The 15,784-nt window shown below is 69.4% G+C and overlaps 1 protein-coding gene across 1 annotated transcript in view; it reads left to right on the top strand.

Moving 5' to 3' along the window:
• LOC141737226 (cadherin EGF LAG seven-pass G-type receptor 2-like) overlaps nucleotides 1–15,784 on the top strand; it is a gene marked incomplete at its 5' end in the record, with an annotated part of 46,302 nt that overhangs the window by 14,936 nt on the left and 15,582 nt on the right. The window contains 8 exons of the mRNA XM_074571872.1: nucleotides 315–498; nucleotides 1,373–1,474; nucleotides 3,117–3,211; nucleotides 4,305–4,514; nucleotides 6,318–6,501; nucleotides 9,915–10,058; nucleotides 10,991–11,267; nucleotides 12,806–12,973. Of these exons, the coding sequence (XP_074427973.1) occupies nucleotides 315–498; nucleotides 1,373–1,474; nucleotides 3,117–3,211; nucleotides 4,305–4,514; nucleotides 6,318–6,501; nucleotides 9,915–10,058; nucleotides 10,991–11,267; nucleotides 12,806–12,973 (1,364 nt within the window). The remainder of the gene's footprint in view (nucleotides 1–314; nucleotides 499–1,372; nucleotides 1,475–3,116; nucleotides 3,212–4,304; nucleotides 4,515–6,317; nucleotides 6,502–9,914; nucleotides 10,059–10,990; nucleotides 11,268–12,805; nucleotides 12,974–15,784) is intronic.

Raw genomic sequence — 15,784 nt, 5'->3', positions numbered from 1 at the left:
TGTGTCCCCTGTCCCCGTCCCAGTCCCTGTCCCCAGCTCCCTGTGCACATGGTGGCCCCAGGGGACCCTGACACCCCCCCAGTTTGTGTGTGTCCCCCGTCACCGTCACCGTCCCTGTCCCCATCCCCAGCTCCCTGTGCACATGGTGGCCCCAGGGGACCCTGATGCCCCCCCGGATTGTTGGTCCCCCTTCATTGTCCCTGTCCCTGTCCCCATCCCCGTCCCCAGCTCCCCGCACCCGCGGTGGCCCCGGGGGACCGTGACACCCCCCAAACTGTGCCGTCCCGTCCGTCCCCCCGTCCCCCCCCCGGCAGGAGAACCACTACCGCCCCCCCGGCAGCGACACCTGCCTGCTCTGCGACTGCTACCCCACCGGCTCCCTGTCGCGCCTCTGCGACGCCACCAGCGGGCAGTGTCCCTGCAAGGCCGGCGTCATCGGCCGCCGCTGCGACCGCTGCGACAACCCCTTCGCCGAGGTGACGGCCAGCGGCTGCGAAGGTGGGACACCCCCGCCCTGTGCCACCCTCTGCCACCGCTGTCACCCTGCTGTCGCCCCCTGCCGTCTGCTGTCACCCTGCTGTCACCATGTGTCGGTCTCTGTCACCCTGCTGTCACCCTGCGTCACCCTCGGTACCAGTGGCCGGATGCCACTGCTGTCACCCCGCTTTCACCCCACTGTCACCCTCTGTCACCCTGTGTCACCCTTGGTACCAGTGACCAGGTGCCACTGCTGTCACCCCACTGTCACCCCACTGTCACCCTGCTGTCACCCTGTGTCACCCTCGGTACCAGTGGCCAGGTGCCACTGCTGTCACCCCCCGTCACCCTGCTGTCACCCTCTGTCACCCTCTGTCACCCTGCTGTCACCCTGTGTCACCCTTGGTACCAGTGACCAGGTGCCACTGCTGTCACCCTGCTGTCACCATGTGTCACCCTCTGTCACCCTGCTGTCACCCTGTGTCACCCTCGGTACCCGTGACCAGGTGCCACTGCTGTCACCCCACTGTCACCCCACTGTCACCCTGTGTCACCCTCAGTACCAGTGACCAGGTGCCACTGCTGTCACCCCAATGTCACCCTGCTGTCACCCTCTGTCACCCTCTGTCACCCTGCTGTCACCTTGTTGTCACCCTGTGTCACCCTGCTGTCATCCTGGGTGCCGGCAACAGGGTGCCACTACTGTCACCCTATGTCACCTTGCTGTCACCCTGGGTGCTAGTGACCGGGTGCCACTGCTGTCACTCTGCTGTCACCCTGTGCCACCTACTGTCACCCTGTGTCATCCTGCTGTCCACCCTGGGTGCCGGTGACAGGGTGCCGTGGCTGTCACCCTGCTGCCACCCCGTCGTGACGCCCCCGCTTTGCCCCGCAGTCAACTACGACAGCTGTCCCCGTGCCATCGAGGCCAACATTTGGTGGCCCCGCACCCGCTTCGGGCTGCCAGCCGCGGCCCCCTGCCCCAAGGGCTCCACCGGTAGGTGGGGGGGACACGGGGACAGGGTGGGGGGGGTGGCACCGTGGTGGCACTGCTGGGACAGGGTGGGTGCCACCGTGGTGGCACTGCTGGGACAGGGCCGGGGGGGAATGCTGCAGTGGCACAGCTGGGACGGGGCCGGGGGGTGACACTGTGGTGGCATCATTGAGACGGGGAGGGGGGGGACGACACCCCGTGGTGGCACTGCTGGGACAGGGGTTGTGACACCGTGGTGGCAGTGCTGGGACGGGGTGGGTGACACCGTGGTGGCACCGCTGGGACAGAGCTCGGGGGGGCGATGCCATGGTGGCACTGCCGAGATGGGATGGGATGGGATGGGGGGGGTGACACCGCAGTGGCACCACTGGGATGGGGTCAGGGAGGTGACACGACGGTGGCACTACTGAGATGGGGGGCAGGGGGGGACATGACGCCGTGGTGGCACCACTGGGACGGGGCAGGGGGGTGACGCGGTGGTGGCACTGCCGGGAGGGAGCTGGGGTGGGGTGACACCGTGGTGTCACAGTGGGGGTGGGATAGGGGTGGTGGCACCGCTGGGACAGGGCAGGGGGGTGGCAGGGTGGCACTGCTGGCGTGGGGCAGGGGGGTGACATGGTGGTGGCACCTCTGGGACGCGGTGGCGGGAGGCGACATCACGGTGTCTCTGCTGAGATGGGGCAGGGGGGTGACATGGTGGTGGCAGAGCTGGGATGGGGCTGGGAGGTGACACTGTGGTGGGCCAGGGCAAGGGGGTGACACGGTGGTGGCACCGCTGGGGTGGAGCTGGGGTGGGGTGACACCGTGGTGGCACTGCTGGGACAAGGAAGGGGGGTAACACGGTGGCACCACTGGGACACGGTGGCGAGAGGTGACACCACGGTGTCACTGCTGGGATGGGGCAGGGAGGTGACACTGTCATCACCTGTTGTCACCCTGTGTCACTCTGCTGTCACCTGGGTGCCAGCAACCTAGTGCCACCACCGCATCGCTGGTGACAACGGTGGCACAGAGCTGGGGTGGGGTGACACGCTGGTGTCACCGCTGGGCCGGGGCGGGGGTGGTGGCACTGCAGTGTCACCACTGTCCCTGCGGGGACAGTGGCACCATGGTGTCACCACTGGGCCGGGGCAGAAGTGGTGGCACCGTGGTGTCACCGCTGTCCCTGCAGGGACAGTGGCACTGTGGTGGCACCGCTGGGCCGGGGCAGGGGTGGTGTCACCACGGTGTCACCGCTGGTCTGGTGCAGGGGTGGTGGCACTGTGGTGGCACCGCTGGTCCAAGGTGGGGGTGGTGGCACTGCGGTGGCACTGCTGTCCCTGCAGGGATGGTGGCACCATAGTGTCACTGCTGGTCCGGGGCCGGGGTGGTGGTGGGGCAGGGGTGGTGGCACCGTGGTGGCACTGCTGGTCCAGGATGGGGGTGGTGGTGGCACTACGGTGTCACCGCTGGTTCAAGGTGGGGGTGGTGGCACCGCGGTGGCACCGCTGGGCCAGAGCAGGGGTGGTGGCACTGCGGTGTCATTGCTGGGCTGGGATGGGAGTGGTGGCACCACGGTGTCACCTCTGGTCCGGGGCAGGGGTGGTGGTGGGGCAGGGGTGGTGGCACCGCGGTGTCACCTCTGTGCCACTGACCGTCCCCGCAGGGACAGCGGTGCGTCACTGCGACGAGCACAAGGGCTGGCTGCCCCCCAACCTCTTCAACTGCAGCTCCTTGGCCTTCGCCGCCCTCCGGGGCTGGGTGAGTGTCCCGGGGGACACGGGGACACGGGGACACGGGGACATGGGGACAGGGGTCACGGGGACAGGGGGACACGGGGACATGGGGACAGGGGTCACGGGGACAGGGGGACACGGGGACACGGGGACAGGGGGACATGGGGACAGGGGGACACGGGGACGGGGACATGGGGACGGGGGGACATGGGGACATGGGGACGAGGACACGGGGATGGAGGGACACAGGGACAGGGGGACAGGGGGGCACGAGGACAGGGGGACACGGGGACAGGGGGACATGGGGACGGGGGGACAGGGGGACATGGGGACAGGGGGACAGGGGGACAGGGGGACATGGGGGCGGGGGGACACGGGAACAGGGGGACAGGGGGACACGGGGACAGGGGGACATGGGGACAGGGGGACACGGGGACGGGGGGACATGGGGACACAGGGACAGGGGGCCAAGGGGACAGGGGGACATGGGGACAGGGGGACACGGGGACAGGAGACATGGGGACATGGGGACGGGGGAAATGGGGGCGGGGGGACACGGGGACAGGGGAACAGGGGGACATGGGGACACAGTGACAGGGGGACATGGGGACAGGGGGACATGGGGACACGGGGACGGGGGACATGGGGACACAGGGACAGGGGGACATGGGGACAGGGGGACACGGGGACGGGGGGACATGGGGACACAGGGACAGGGGGCCAAGGGGACAGGGGGACATGGGGACAGGGGGACAGGGGGACACGGGGATGGGGGGATACAGGGACAGGGGGACACGGGGACATGGGGACACGGGGACAGGGGGACATGTGGACAGGGGGACATGGGGACAGGGGGACAGGGGGACATGGGGATGGGGGACACGGGGACACGGGGACATGGGGACATGGGGACAGGGGGACAGGGGGACAGGGGGACTGGGGGGCACGAGGACAGGGGGACATGGGGACGTGGGGACAGCAGGCCACGGGGACAGGGGGACATGGGGATGGGGACATGGGGATGGGGGGACAGGGGGACATGGGGACACAGGGACATGGGGACAGGGGTCACGGGGACGGGGGGACGGCGCCACCCCGCTGACGCCGCCGTCCCTCAGGCGGAGCGGCTGGCGCGCAACGAGTCGGCGCTGGACCCGGCACAGTCGCGGCGGGTGGCCCTGCAGCTGCAGGAGGCCACCGGCCGCACGGCCACCTACTTCGGCAGCGACCTGCGGCTGGCCTACCGGCTGGCCAGCGGGCTACTGCGCCACGAGAGCGCCCAGCGCGGCTTCCGCCTGGCCGCCACCCAGGACGTCCACTTCACCGAGGTGCGGGGGGCGGCGGGGGGGGGGCGGAAGGTGGGGCACCCAACGGGTGGGGGGTTGTTGGTGCAGGAGGCCAGACATCAGGGCGATGGGCACCCAAGGGGTGGGTGCAGGAGGCCAAAGGCCAGGGCGATGGGCACCCAAGGGGTGGGTGCAGGAAGCCAAAGCCAAGGGCGATGGGCACCCAAGGGATGGGGGGTTATTGGTGCAGGAGCCCAGACGCCGGGGTGATGGGCACCCGATGGGTGGGTGCAGGAGGCCAGAGGCCGGGGCAATGGGCACCCAAGGGGTGGGAGCAGGAGGCCAGACACCAGGGTGATGGGTGTCATGGGTAGGGAATGTTGGTGCAGGACGCCAGAGGCCAGGGTGATGGGCACCCAATGGGTGGGTGCAGGAGGCCAGAGGCCGGGGCGATGGGCACCCAATGGGTGGGGGGTTATTGGTGCAGGAGCCCAGACGCCGGGGTGATGGGCACCCCATGGGTGGGAGCAGGAGGCCTGACGCCGGGGTGATGGGCACCCAAGGGGTGGGGGGGTTACTGGTGCAAGAGCCCAGACGCCGGGGTGAGGGGCACCCTCGGGGGGGGGTGGATGGGCCCGTGCGAGAGCCCAGATGCCGGGGTGTTGGGCACCCGATGGGTGGGTGCAGGAGGCCAGATGCCGGGGCGATGGGCACCCTCATGGGTGGGGAGTGTTGGTGCAGGAGGCCAGACATCAGGGTGGTGGGCACCCAAGGGGTGGGAGCAGGAGGCCAGAGGCCAGGGCAATGGGCACCCAATGGGTGGGGGTTATTGGAGCAGGAGGCCAGACACCGGGGTGATGGGCACCCAATGGGTGGGTGCAGGAGGCCTGATGCCGGGGCAATGGGCACCCTCACGGGTGGGGAGTGTTGGTGCAGGAGGCCAGACGCCCGGGTGATGGTCACCCAATGGGTGGGTGCAGGAGGCTGGAGGCCAGGGTGATGGGCACCCAAGGGGTGGGAGCAGGAGGCCAGACACCAGGGTGATGGGCACCTGATGGGTGCGGGGGTGTTGGTGCAGGAGCCCAGATGCTGGGGTGAAGGGCACCCGGTGGGTGGGTGCAGGAGCCCAGACACCAGGGCGATGGGCACCCAAGGATTGGGAGCAGGAGGCCAGACACCAGGGCAATGGGCACCCACGGGGTGGGATCAGGAGGCCAGATGCCTGGCTGATGGGCACCCAATGGGTGGGTGCAGGAGGCCGGAGGCCAGGGTGATGGGCACCCTCATGGGTAGGGAGTGTTAGTGCGGGAGGCCAGAGGTCAGGGCGATGGCCACCCAATGGGTGGGTGCAGGAGGCCAGACACCGGGGTGATGGGCACCTGATGGGTGGGGGGTTGTTGGTGCAGGAGGCCAGATGCCAGGGTGAGGGGCACCCAATGGGTGGGTGCAGGAGGCCACACATCAGGGTGATGGGCACCCAATGGGTGGGTGCAGGAGGCCAGAGGCCAGGTCCATGGACACCCTCGGGGGGGGGGGTGCAGGAGGCCAGAGGCCAGGATGATGGGCCCCCTTATGGGTGGGGGGTTGTTGGTGCAGGAGCCCAGATGCCGGGGCGAGGGGCACCCTCGGTGGGGGGGGGGGGTGGGGGGGGGGGTGGACCGGTGCGAGAGCCCAGACGCCGGGGCGATGGGCACCCTCGCAACTTAACTTTGGGTGCCTTCCAGCCGCCCTGGCGGCCGTTGTCAGTGCCGGGGTGCCCCGGGGTGGGGGCGGGGGGGCGGGGGGGGAGGGGTACCCGCTACCTGGGTGAGGGGCAGCGGTGCCCACCCCTGCCCCCTCCGGCAGAACCTGCTGCGGGTGGGCAGTGCCCTGCTGGACGCCAGCAACAAGCGGCACTGGGAGCTGATCCAGCAGACGGAGGGGGGCACGGCCTGGCTCCTCAAGCACTTCGAGGACTACGCCAGCGCCCTGGCCCAGAACATGCCCCAGACCTACCTCAGCCCCTTCACCATCGTCACCCCCAACATCGGTGAGCGGGGACCCCCCCACCCCCCCCACCCCGCCCCGGGGGACACACGGGTGTGCTGGGGACACGGCTGCGCGCAACGGGGACGTGGGGGGTGCCAGGGGACTCGTGTGTGCCTGGGGACGCGTGTGCGTGCGTGTCCGAGGACACGCGTGCGCCTGGGGACATGGGCGTGGGTGTGCCTGGGGACACACATATGTGGGCTGGGGACACGTATGTGCTGGGGACATGGGTGTACCTGGGGACACGTGTGCCTGGGGGACAAGTGTTCATGCCCAAGGACATGCGTGCGCCTGGGGACATGTGTGTGCAGAAGGACACGTGTGTGCTGGGGACATGTGTGTGCTGGGGACACGTGTGCCTGGGGGACACGTGTGCGCGCCCAAGGACAGGCGTGCGCCTGGGGACATGCGTGTGCAGAAGGACACGGGTGTGCTGGGGACATGGGTGTCTGGGGGACGTGTGTGTGCTGGGGACATGTGTGTGCCTTGGGGACATGTGTGTGTCTGGGGGACCTGGGTGTGCACAAGAACACGTGTGTGCTGGGGATATGTGTGTGCCTGGGGACACGTGTGCGCGCCCAAGGACATGCGTGCGCCTGGGGACATGGGCATGGGTGTGCCTGGGGACACACATTTGCCCAGGGGACATAAGTGTGCTGGGGACATGTGTGTGCCTTGGGGACATGTGTGTGTCTGGGGGACCTGGGTGTGCAGAAGGACACGTGTGTGCTGGGGACATGTGTGTGTGCTCAAGGACACGCGTGCGCCTGGGGACATGGGCGTGGGTGTGCCTGGGGACACACGTGTGCCCAGGGGACATGCGTGTGCAGAAGGACATGGGGGTGCCTGGGGACATGTGTGTGCCTGGGGACACGTGTGCGCACCCAAGGACACGTGTGTGCTGGGGACATGGGCGCGGGTGTGCCTGGGGACACACATACGTGTGCTGGGGACATGTATGTGCTGGGGACATGGGTGTCTGGGGGACGTGTGCGTGCGTCCGAGGACACGCGTGTGCCTGGGGACATGGGCGTGGGTGTGCCTGGGGACACACATATGTGGGCTGGAGACAAGTATGTGCTGGGGACATGTGTGTGCCTGGGGACACGTGTGCCTGGGGGACACGTGCGCGCGCCCAAGGACACGCGTGCGCTTGGGGACATGGGCGTGGGTGTGCCTGGGGACACACATATGTGGGCTGGGGACACGTGTGTGCTGGGGACATGTGTGTGCCTGGGGACACGTGTGCCTGGGGGACACGTGCGCGCGCCCAAGGACACGCGTGCGCTTGGGGACATGGGCGTGGGTGTGCCTGGGGACACACATATGTGGGCTGGGGACACGTGTGTGCTGGGGACATGTGTGTGCCTGGGGACACGTGTGCCTGGGGGACACGTGTGCGCGCCCAAGGACACGCGTGCGCTTGGGGACATGGGCGCGGGTGTGCCTGGGGACACACATACGTGTGCTGGGGACATGTATGTGCTGGGGACATGGGTGTACCTGGGGACACGTGTGCCTGGGGGACAAGTGTTCATGCCCAAGGACATGCCTGCGCCTGGGGACATGTGTGTGCAGAAGGACACGTGTGTGCTGGGGACATGTGTATGCTGGGGACACGTGTGCCTGGGGGACACGTGTGCGCGCCCAAGGACAGGCGTGCGCCTGGGGACATGCGTGTGCAGAAGGACACGGGTGTGCTGGGGACATGGGTGTCTGGGGGACGTGTGTGTGCTGGGGACATGTGTGTGCCTTGGGGACATGTGTGTGTCTGGGGGACCTGGGTGTGCAGAAGGACACGTGTGTGCTGGGGACATGTGTGTGCCTGGGGACACGTGTGCCTGGGGGACATGCATGCGTGCACAAGGACACGTGTGCGCCTGGGGACATGCGTGTGCAGAAGGACATGGGGGTGCCTAGGGACATGGGTGTCTGGGGGACATGTGTGTGTGTCCAAGGACATGTGTGTGCTGGGGACATGTGTGTGCCTTGGGGACATGTGTGTGTCTGGGAGACCTGGGTGTGCACAAGGACACGTGTGTGCTGGGGACATGTGTGTGTGCTCAAGGACACGCGTGCGCCTGGGGACATGGGCGTGGGTGTGCCTGGGGACACATGTGTGCCCAGGGGACATGTGTTTGCAGAAGGACACGTGTGCGCCTGGGGACATGCGTGTGCAGAAGGACATGGGGGTGCCTGGGGACATGGGTGTCTGGGGGACGTGTGTGTGTGTCCAAGGACACGTGTGTGCTGGGGACATGTGTGTGCCTGGGGACACGTGTGCATGCCCAAGGACACGTGTGCGCCTGGGGACATGGGCGTGGGTGTGCCTGGGGACACACGTGTGCCCAGGGGACATATGCATGCACAAGGACACGTGTGTGCTGGGGACATGTGTGTGCCTGGGGACACGTGTGCCTGGGGGACACGTGTGCATGCCCAAGGACACGCGTGCGCCTGGGGACATGCGTGTGCAGAAGGACACGGGTGTGCTGGGGACATGGGTGTCTGGGGGGACGCGTGTGTATGTCCAAGGACATGTGTGTGCCTTGGGGACACGTGTGTGTCTGGGGGACCTGGGTGTGCACAAGGACACGTGTGTGCTGGGGACATGTGTGTGCCTGGGGACACGTGTGCCTGGGGGACATGTGTGTGCCCAAGGACACGCGTGGGTGCCAGGGTCCCTGGGTGTGGGGGGTCCCTGGGTGCCGGGGTCTGTGGGTGCCGGGGTCTGTGGGTGACAGGGTTCCTGGGTGTGGGGGTCCGTGGGTGCTGTGCCACGCGAGGTGCGGGGGTCCATGGGTGCGGGGGTCCGTGGGTGCCAGGGACACGGGGTGCTGGGGTCCGTGGGTGTGGGGGTCGGTGGGTGCCGGGGTCCCTGGGTGTGGGGTTCCCTGGGTTTGGGGGTCTGTGGGTGTCAGGGCCCATGGGTGTGGGGGTCCCCAGGTGTGGGGGGTCTGTGGGTGCGGGGGTCCCTGGGTGCGGGGGTCCATTGGTGTGGGGGTTGGTGGATGCCAGGGCCCATGGGTGCGGGGGTCCCTGGGTGCCAGGGTCCGTGGGTGCGGGGGGGGTCTGTGAGTGTGGGGGTCCCTGGGTGCGGGGGTCAGTGGATGCCAGGGCCCATGTGTGCGCGGGTCTATGGGTGCGGGGCTCCATGGGTGCGGGGGTCGCTGGGTACCGGGGTCCGTGGGTGTGTGGGGGGGTCTGTGAGTGCGGGGGTCCCTGGGTGTGGGGGTCCGTGGGTGCAGGGCTCCATGGGTGTGGGGGTCTCTGGGTACCGGGGTCCGTGGGTGTGTGTGGTGGGGGGGTGTCTGTGAGTGCGGGGGTCCCTGGGTGCAGGGGTCTGTGGATGCCAGGGCCCATGGGTGCGGGGCTCCATGGGTGCGGGGGCCCATGGGTGCCGCGGTGCCGCAGTGGTGTCGGTGGTGCGGCTGGACAAGGGCAGCTCGGCGGGCGCCCGGCTGCCGCGCTACGAGGCGCTGCGTGGGGAGAAGCCCCCCGACCTGGAGACCACCGTCATCCTGCCCGACAGCGTCTTCCGGCCCGCCGAGGGCAGGCGTGAGTCCCGGGGGGGCACCGGGGGGAGAGGGGGGGGCTGGCCCAGGCTGGGGGGGTGAGCAGGACGATGGGGGACCCCAGCATGGCCGTGGGGCTGGGACGACTGGGGAACCTGGCATGGGGCTGGTAGGGTTGGGGACATCGGTGTGGCCATGGGGCTGGCAGGGTGGGGGACACTGATGTGGCCATGGGGCTGGAAGGGTGGTGGGGGGGGGACACACCCCTGTTTGGCCATGGGGCTGGGACGACTGGGGACCCTGGCATGGGACCGGTAGGTTTGGGGACCCCAGCATGGGGCTGGCAGGGTTGGGGACCCCAGGGTGGCACTGGCAGGGCTGGGGACACCAGAATGGGACTGGGAGGGCTGGGGAACCCTGATATGGCCATGGGGCTGGCAGGGTTGGGGACAATGGAATGGGGCTGGCAGGGTCGGGGACACCAGGATGGGGCTGGGAGGGCTGGGGACAATGGGATGGGGCTGGCAGCGTTGGGGACACTGGGATGGGGCTGGGAGGGCTGGGGACACCAGGATGGGGCTGGCAGGGTTGGGGGCACTGGGATGGGACTGTCAGGGTTGGGGACCCCCGAGTGGCACTGGTGGGGCTGGGGACACCAGGATGGGGCTGGCAGGGTTGGGGGCACTGGGATGGGACTGTCAGGGTTGGGGACCCCCGAGTGGCACTGGTGGGGCTGGGGACACCAGGATGGGGCTGGCAGGGTCGGGGACCCCAGGGTGGCACTGGCAGGATTGGGGACGCCGGGACGGGGCTGGCAGGGTTGGGGACACCAGAATGGGACTGGGAGGGCTGGGGACACCGGGATGGGGCTGGCAGGGTTGGGGACCCTGGGGTGGCACTGGCAGGGTCGGGGACCCTGTCCCAGCTGTGGGGCTGGTGGAGCATCACGCCAACCCCCTGCCTGGCCCCCCCCAGCCCCCTCCACCGGGCAGGGGCAGCCCCCCCAAGGCACAGTGGGGCAGGAGCAGGAGGAGGAGGAGGAGGAGGGTGAGGCCGAAGAGGCCGCGGAGGAGGAGGAGGAGGAGGAAGAAGAGCAGGAGGAGGAGGAGGACGAAGAGGAGGTGACCCTGGTGACCCGGCGCAAGCGACACCCCGGGACGGGCGAGGGCCAGGCCATCGCCAGCGTCATCATCTACCGCACGCTGGCCGGGCTCCTGCCCCAGGCCTACGACAGCGACAAGCGCAGCCTCAGGTGGCCGGGGGGGGGGGGGCAACTGGGGGGTGGTGGGGAGGGAACGGGGCTTGGGGGGCATGGGGGGCTGGGAGGGGCAGGGGGGGTTGACCGAGGATCGGGGGCACGGGGTGCTGGGAGGGGGCACGAGGGGTGCCAGGGCGAGGGAGGGCACCTGTGGGGTGCTGGGAGAGGGGGGGCGACCGTGGGGTGATCACGGGTAGGGGGCAGAGGGGGCTGGGAGGGGGCACGGGGGGTGCCAGGACGAGGGAGGGCATCTGTGGGGTGCTGGGAAGTGGGGGGACACGGGGGGGTGCCCGTGTGGTGCCCAAGGATGGGGGGTGCAGGGGATGGGAGGGTGCCTGTGGGGTGCTGGGAGATGGGGTGACAGGGAGGGTGTCCATGGGGTGCCCAAGGATGGGGGGCACAGGGTGGTGGGAGGGTGCCCGTGGGGTGCCAGGACGAGGGAGGGCGTCTGCGGGGTGCTGGGAGATGGGGGGCAAGGGGGGGGGCGGGACGTGGGGTGCTCAAGGGTAGGGGGCAGAGGGGGCTGGCACGGCATCTGTGGGGTGCTGGGAAGTGGGGGGGACAGGGAAGGTGTGCATGGGGTGCTCAAGGGTGGGGGGCACAGGGTGCTGGGAGGGTACCCGTGGGGTGCCAGGGCAAGGGAGGGCGTCTGTGGGGTGCTGGGAGATGGGGGGCAAGGGGGGGTGCCCGTGTGGTGCCCAAGGATGGGGGGCGCAGGGGATGGGAGGGTGCCCGTGGGGTGCTGGGAGATGGGGTGACAGGGAGGGTGTCCATGGGGTGCTCAAGGGTGGGGGGCACGGGGTGCTGGGAGGGGGCACGGGGGATGCCAGGACGAGGGAGGGCGTCTGTGGGGTGCTGGGAGATAGGGGGCAAGGGGGGGTGCCCGTGGGGTGCCCACGGATGGGGGGCGCAGGGGATGGGAGGGTGCCCGTGGGGTGCTGGGAGATGGGGTGACAGGGAGGGTGTCCATGGGGTGCTCAAGGGTGGGGGGCACGGGGTGCTGGGAGGGGGCACGGGGGGTGCCAGGGGAAGGGAGGGCATCTGTGGGGTGCTGGGAAGTGGGGTGACAGGGAGGGTGTCCATGGGGTGCCCAAGGATGGGGGGCACAGGTTGGTGGGAGGGTGCCCGTGGGGTGCCAGGATGAGGGAGGGTGTCTGTGGGGTGCTGGGAGATGGGGGGCAAGAGGGGGTGCCCAAGGATGGGGGGCGCAGGGGATGGGAGGGTGCCCGTGGGGTGCTGGGAGATGGGGTGACAGGGAGGGTGTCCATGGGGTGCTCAAGGGTGGGGGGCACAGGGTGCTGGGAGGGGGCACGGGGGATGCCAGGGGAAGGGAGGGCATCTGTGGGGTGCTGGGAGACGGGGGGGGGGGGACACCGTGAGGGTGCCCGTGGGGTGCCCAGAGGTGGGGGCTAAAGGGGGGCCGGGAGGATGCCCGTGGGGCGCCGGGTCCCCAGCGGGGCACCGAGACGGGGGGGTGTCCCCTGCCCTGACCCCGCTGCCCTCCCCGTCCCCCCCCCCCCCCGACACCGCAGGGTGCCCAAGCGCCCCGTCATCAACACGCCGGTGGTGAGCATCAGCGTGCACCCGGGGGGGGCGCGGGGGCCGCGGGCCCTGGCCAAACCCATCACCCTCCAGTTCCGGCTGCTGGAGACCCAGGAGCGCTCCAAGCCCATCTGCGTCTTCTGGAACCACTCCCTGCTGTGAGCCGGGGACGGGGACATCCCCCCCCCCCCCCCCACGGGGACATGGGGACACCCCCCGGGGACACAGGGACAGGGACGCCCTGGGGACACCGGGACACCCCCAGGGACAGGGACACCCCCGGGGGACAGGGACACGCTGAGGACACGGGGACACCCCAGGGACAGGGACACCCCCAGGGACACAGGGACAGGGACGCCCTGGGGACACCGGGACACCCCTGGGGACAGGGACACCCCCAGGGACAGGGACACCCCAGGGGACAGGGACACCCCCAGGGACACAGGGACAGGGATGCCCTGGGGACACCGGGACACCCCTGGGGACAGGGACACCCCCAGGGACAGGGACACCCCCAGGGGACAGGGACACCCCCAGGGACACAGGGACAGGGACACCCTGGGGACAGGGATGTCCTGCGGACACAGAGACACCCCAGGGACAGGGACACCCTGGGGACAGGGACACGCCGGGGACAGGGACATGCTGAGGACACGGGGACACCCCAGGGACAGGGACACCCCCAGGGACACAGGGACAGGGACACGCTGAGGACACGGGGACACTCCCAGGGACAGGGACACCCCCAGGGACACAGGGGCACCCCAGGGACAGGGACACGCCCAGGGACAGGGACACCCCGGGGACAGGGACACGCCGGGGACAGGGAAACGCTGAGGACACGGGGACACCCCTGGGGACAGGGACACGCCGGGGACAGGGACACCCCCAGGGACAGGGACACCTCAGGGGCACGGGGACACCCCAGGGACAGGGAAACACCAGGGAAAGGGACACGCTGAGGACACGGGGACACCCCCGGGGACAGGGACATGCCAGGGACAGGGACACCCCCAGGGACACAGGGACACCCCAGGGACAGGGACACCCTGGGGATAGGGATGCCCTGGGGACATGGGGACACCCTTGGGGGCAGGGACATCCTGGGGGCAGGGACATCCTGGGGACAGGGACACCCCGAGGACACAGGGACACCCCGGGGCCAGGGGGACACCCTTGGGGACAGGGACACCCTGGGGACAGGGATGCCCTGGTGACATTGGGACAGCCTTGGGGACAGAGACACCCCGGGGACAGGGACACTCCCAGGGACAGGGACACACTCACGGGGACAGGGACACTACGAGGACAGGGACACCCCCCCAGGGACAGCCTGGAGACACGGGGACACCCTGGGGATAGGGACACCCCCAGGGACAGGGACACCCCTGGGGACAGGGGACACCCCGGGGACAGGGTCACCCCGAGGACAGGGACACCCCCCTGGGGACACAGGGACACCCTGGGGACAGGGACATGCCAGGGACAGGGACACCCCAGGGAGAGAGACACCCTGGGGAGAGGGGACACCCTGGGGAGAGGGGACACCCCTGGGGACAGGGACACCCCAGGGACACCCCCCTGGGGGGGACAAGGGGCAGGGTGTGTGGTCTGGGGGTGACCCTAGGGGTCATGGGTGGGTGACACGGGGACAGGGTTGCGAGGTGGCATCCCTGGCACCGGTGGCTGGGTGGGTGACACAAGGACGGGGCGCTGGGGTGGCAGCCCTGTCCCTGGTGTCACGGGTGGGTGGTGGGAGGGGACCCGTGCAGTGTCCCCAGGTGGGGTGGGTGTCCCTGGGTGGTGGCTGAGGGTGCCAGTTGGTGGCCCCGGGTCAGGTGGGTGGCCCAGGGCAGTGTCACCACGTGGGGTGGGTGTCCCACGTACTGTCCCCAGGTGGGTTGGGTGGCCTGGGTGGTGGCTGAGGGTGCTGGTGGGTGGCCCTGGGTGGTGTGGGTGACCCAGACGGTGACTCTGGGTGGGTTGGGTGGCCCACATGGTGTCCCCAGGGGGGTTGGTTGTCCCGGGTGACGTCCCCAGGTGGGGGTGGGTGTCCCATGTGGTGTCCCCAGGTGGGGTGGGTGCCCCAGGTGGTGGCTGAGGGTGCTGGTGGGTGTCCCCATGTGGGGGTGGGTGGCCCTGGGCAAGGTGGGTGGCCCAGGGGTGGCTGAGGGGGGGTTGGATGTCCCGGGTGGTGTCCCTGGGTGGGGTGGGTGGCCTAGGTGATGTCTGAGGGCGCTGGTGGGTGGGTTGGGTGTCCCACATGGTGTCCCCAGGTGGGGTGGGTGTCCCTGGGGAGTGGCTGAGGGTGCTGGGGGGTGTCCTCAGGTAGGGTGGGTGTCCCAACATGGTGTCCCCAGGTGGGGTGGGTGTGTGGCCTGGGGTGGGTTGGGTGTCCTTGGGTGGTGTCCCCAGGGGAGATGGATGTCCCAGGTGGCATCTGGGGGTGCTGGTGGGTGTCCCGAGGTAGGGTGGGTGCCCAGGTGGTGTCCCCGGGTGGGGTGGTTGTCCTGGGTGGTGGCTGAGGGTGCTGGTAGGTGTCCCCAGATGGGTTGGGTGTCCCTGGGCAATGTCCCCAGGTGGGGTGGGTGTCCCACATGGTGTCCCCAGGTGGGACGGATGTCCCGGGTTGTGACTCTGGGTGGGTTGGGTGTTGCGGGTGGTGACCCCGGGTGGGGTGGATGTCCTGGGTGGTGTCCCCGGGTGGGGTGGGTGTCCCACATGGTGTCCCCAGGTGGGACGGATGTCCCGGGTTGTGACTCTGGGTGGGTTGGGTGTTGCGGGTGGTGACCCCGGGTGGGGTGGATGTCCTGGGTTCCTGGGTGGTGTCCCCGGGTGGGGTGGGTGTCTCGGGTGGTGTCCTTGGGTGGGGTGGGTGTCCTGGGGGTGGTGACTGAGGTGCCAGTGGATGTCCATGCCAGGCTGGGGGGGGGGGGTTGGGTGTCCTGGGCAATGTCCCCAGATGGGGT

This window comes from Larus michahellis, unplaced genomic scaffold, assembly GCF_964199755.1.
Source record: "Larus michahellis unplaced genomic scaffold, bLarMic1.1 SCAFFOLD_349, whole genome shotgun sequence".
In the NCBI taxonomy this organism is placed as follows: Eukaryota; Metazoa; Chordata; class Aves; order Charadriiformes; family Laridae; genus Larus; species Larus michahellis.
This window is presented reverse-complemented; position numbering and strand designations above follow the sequence as displayed.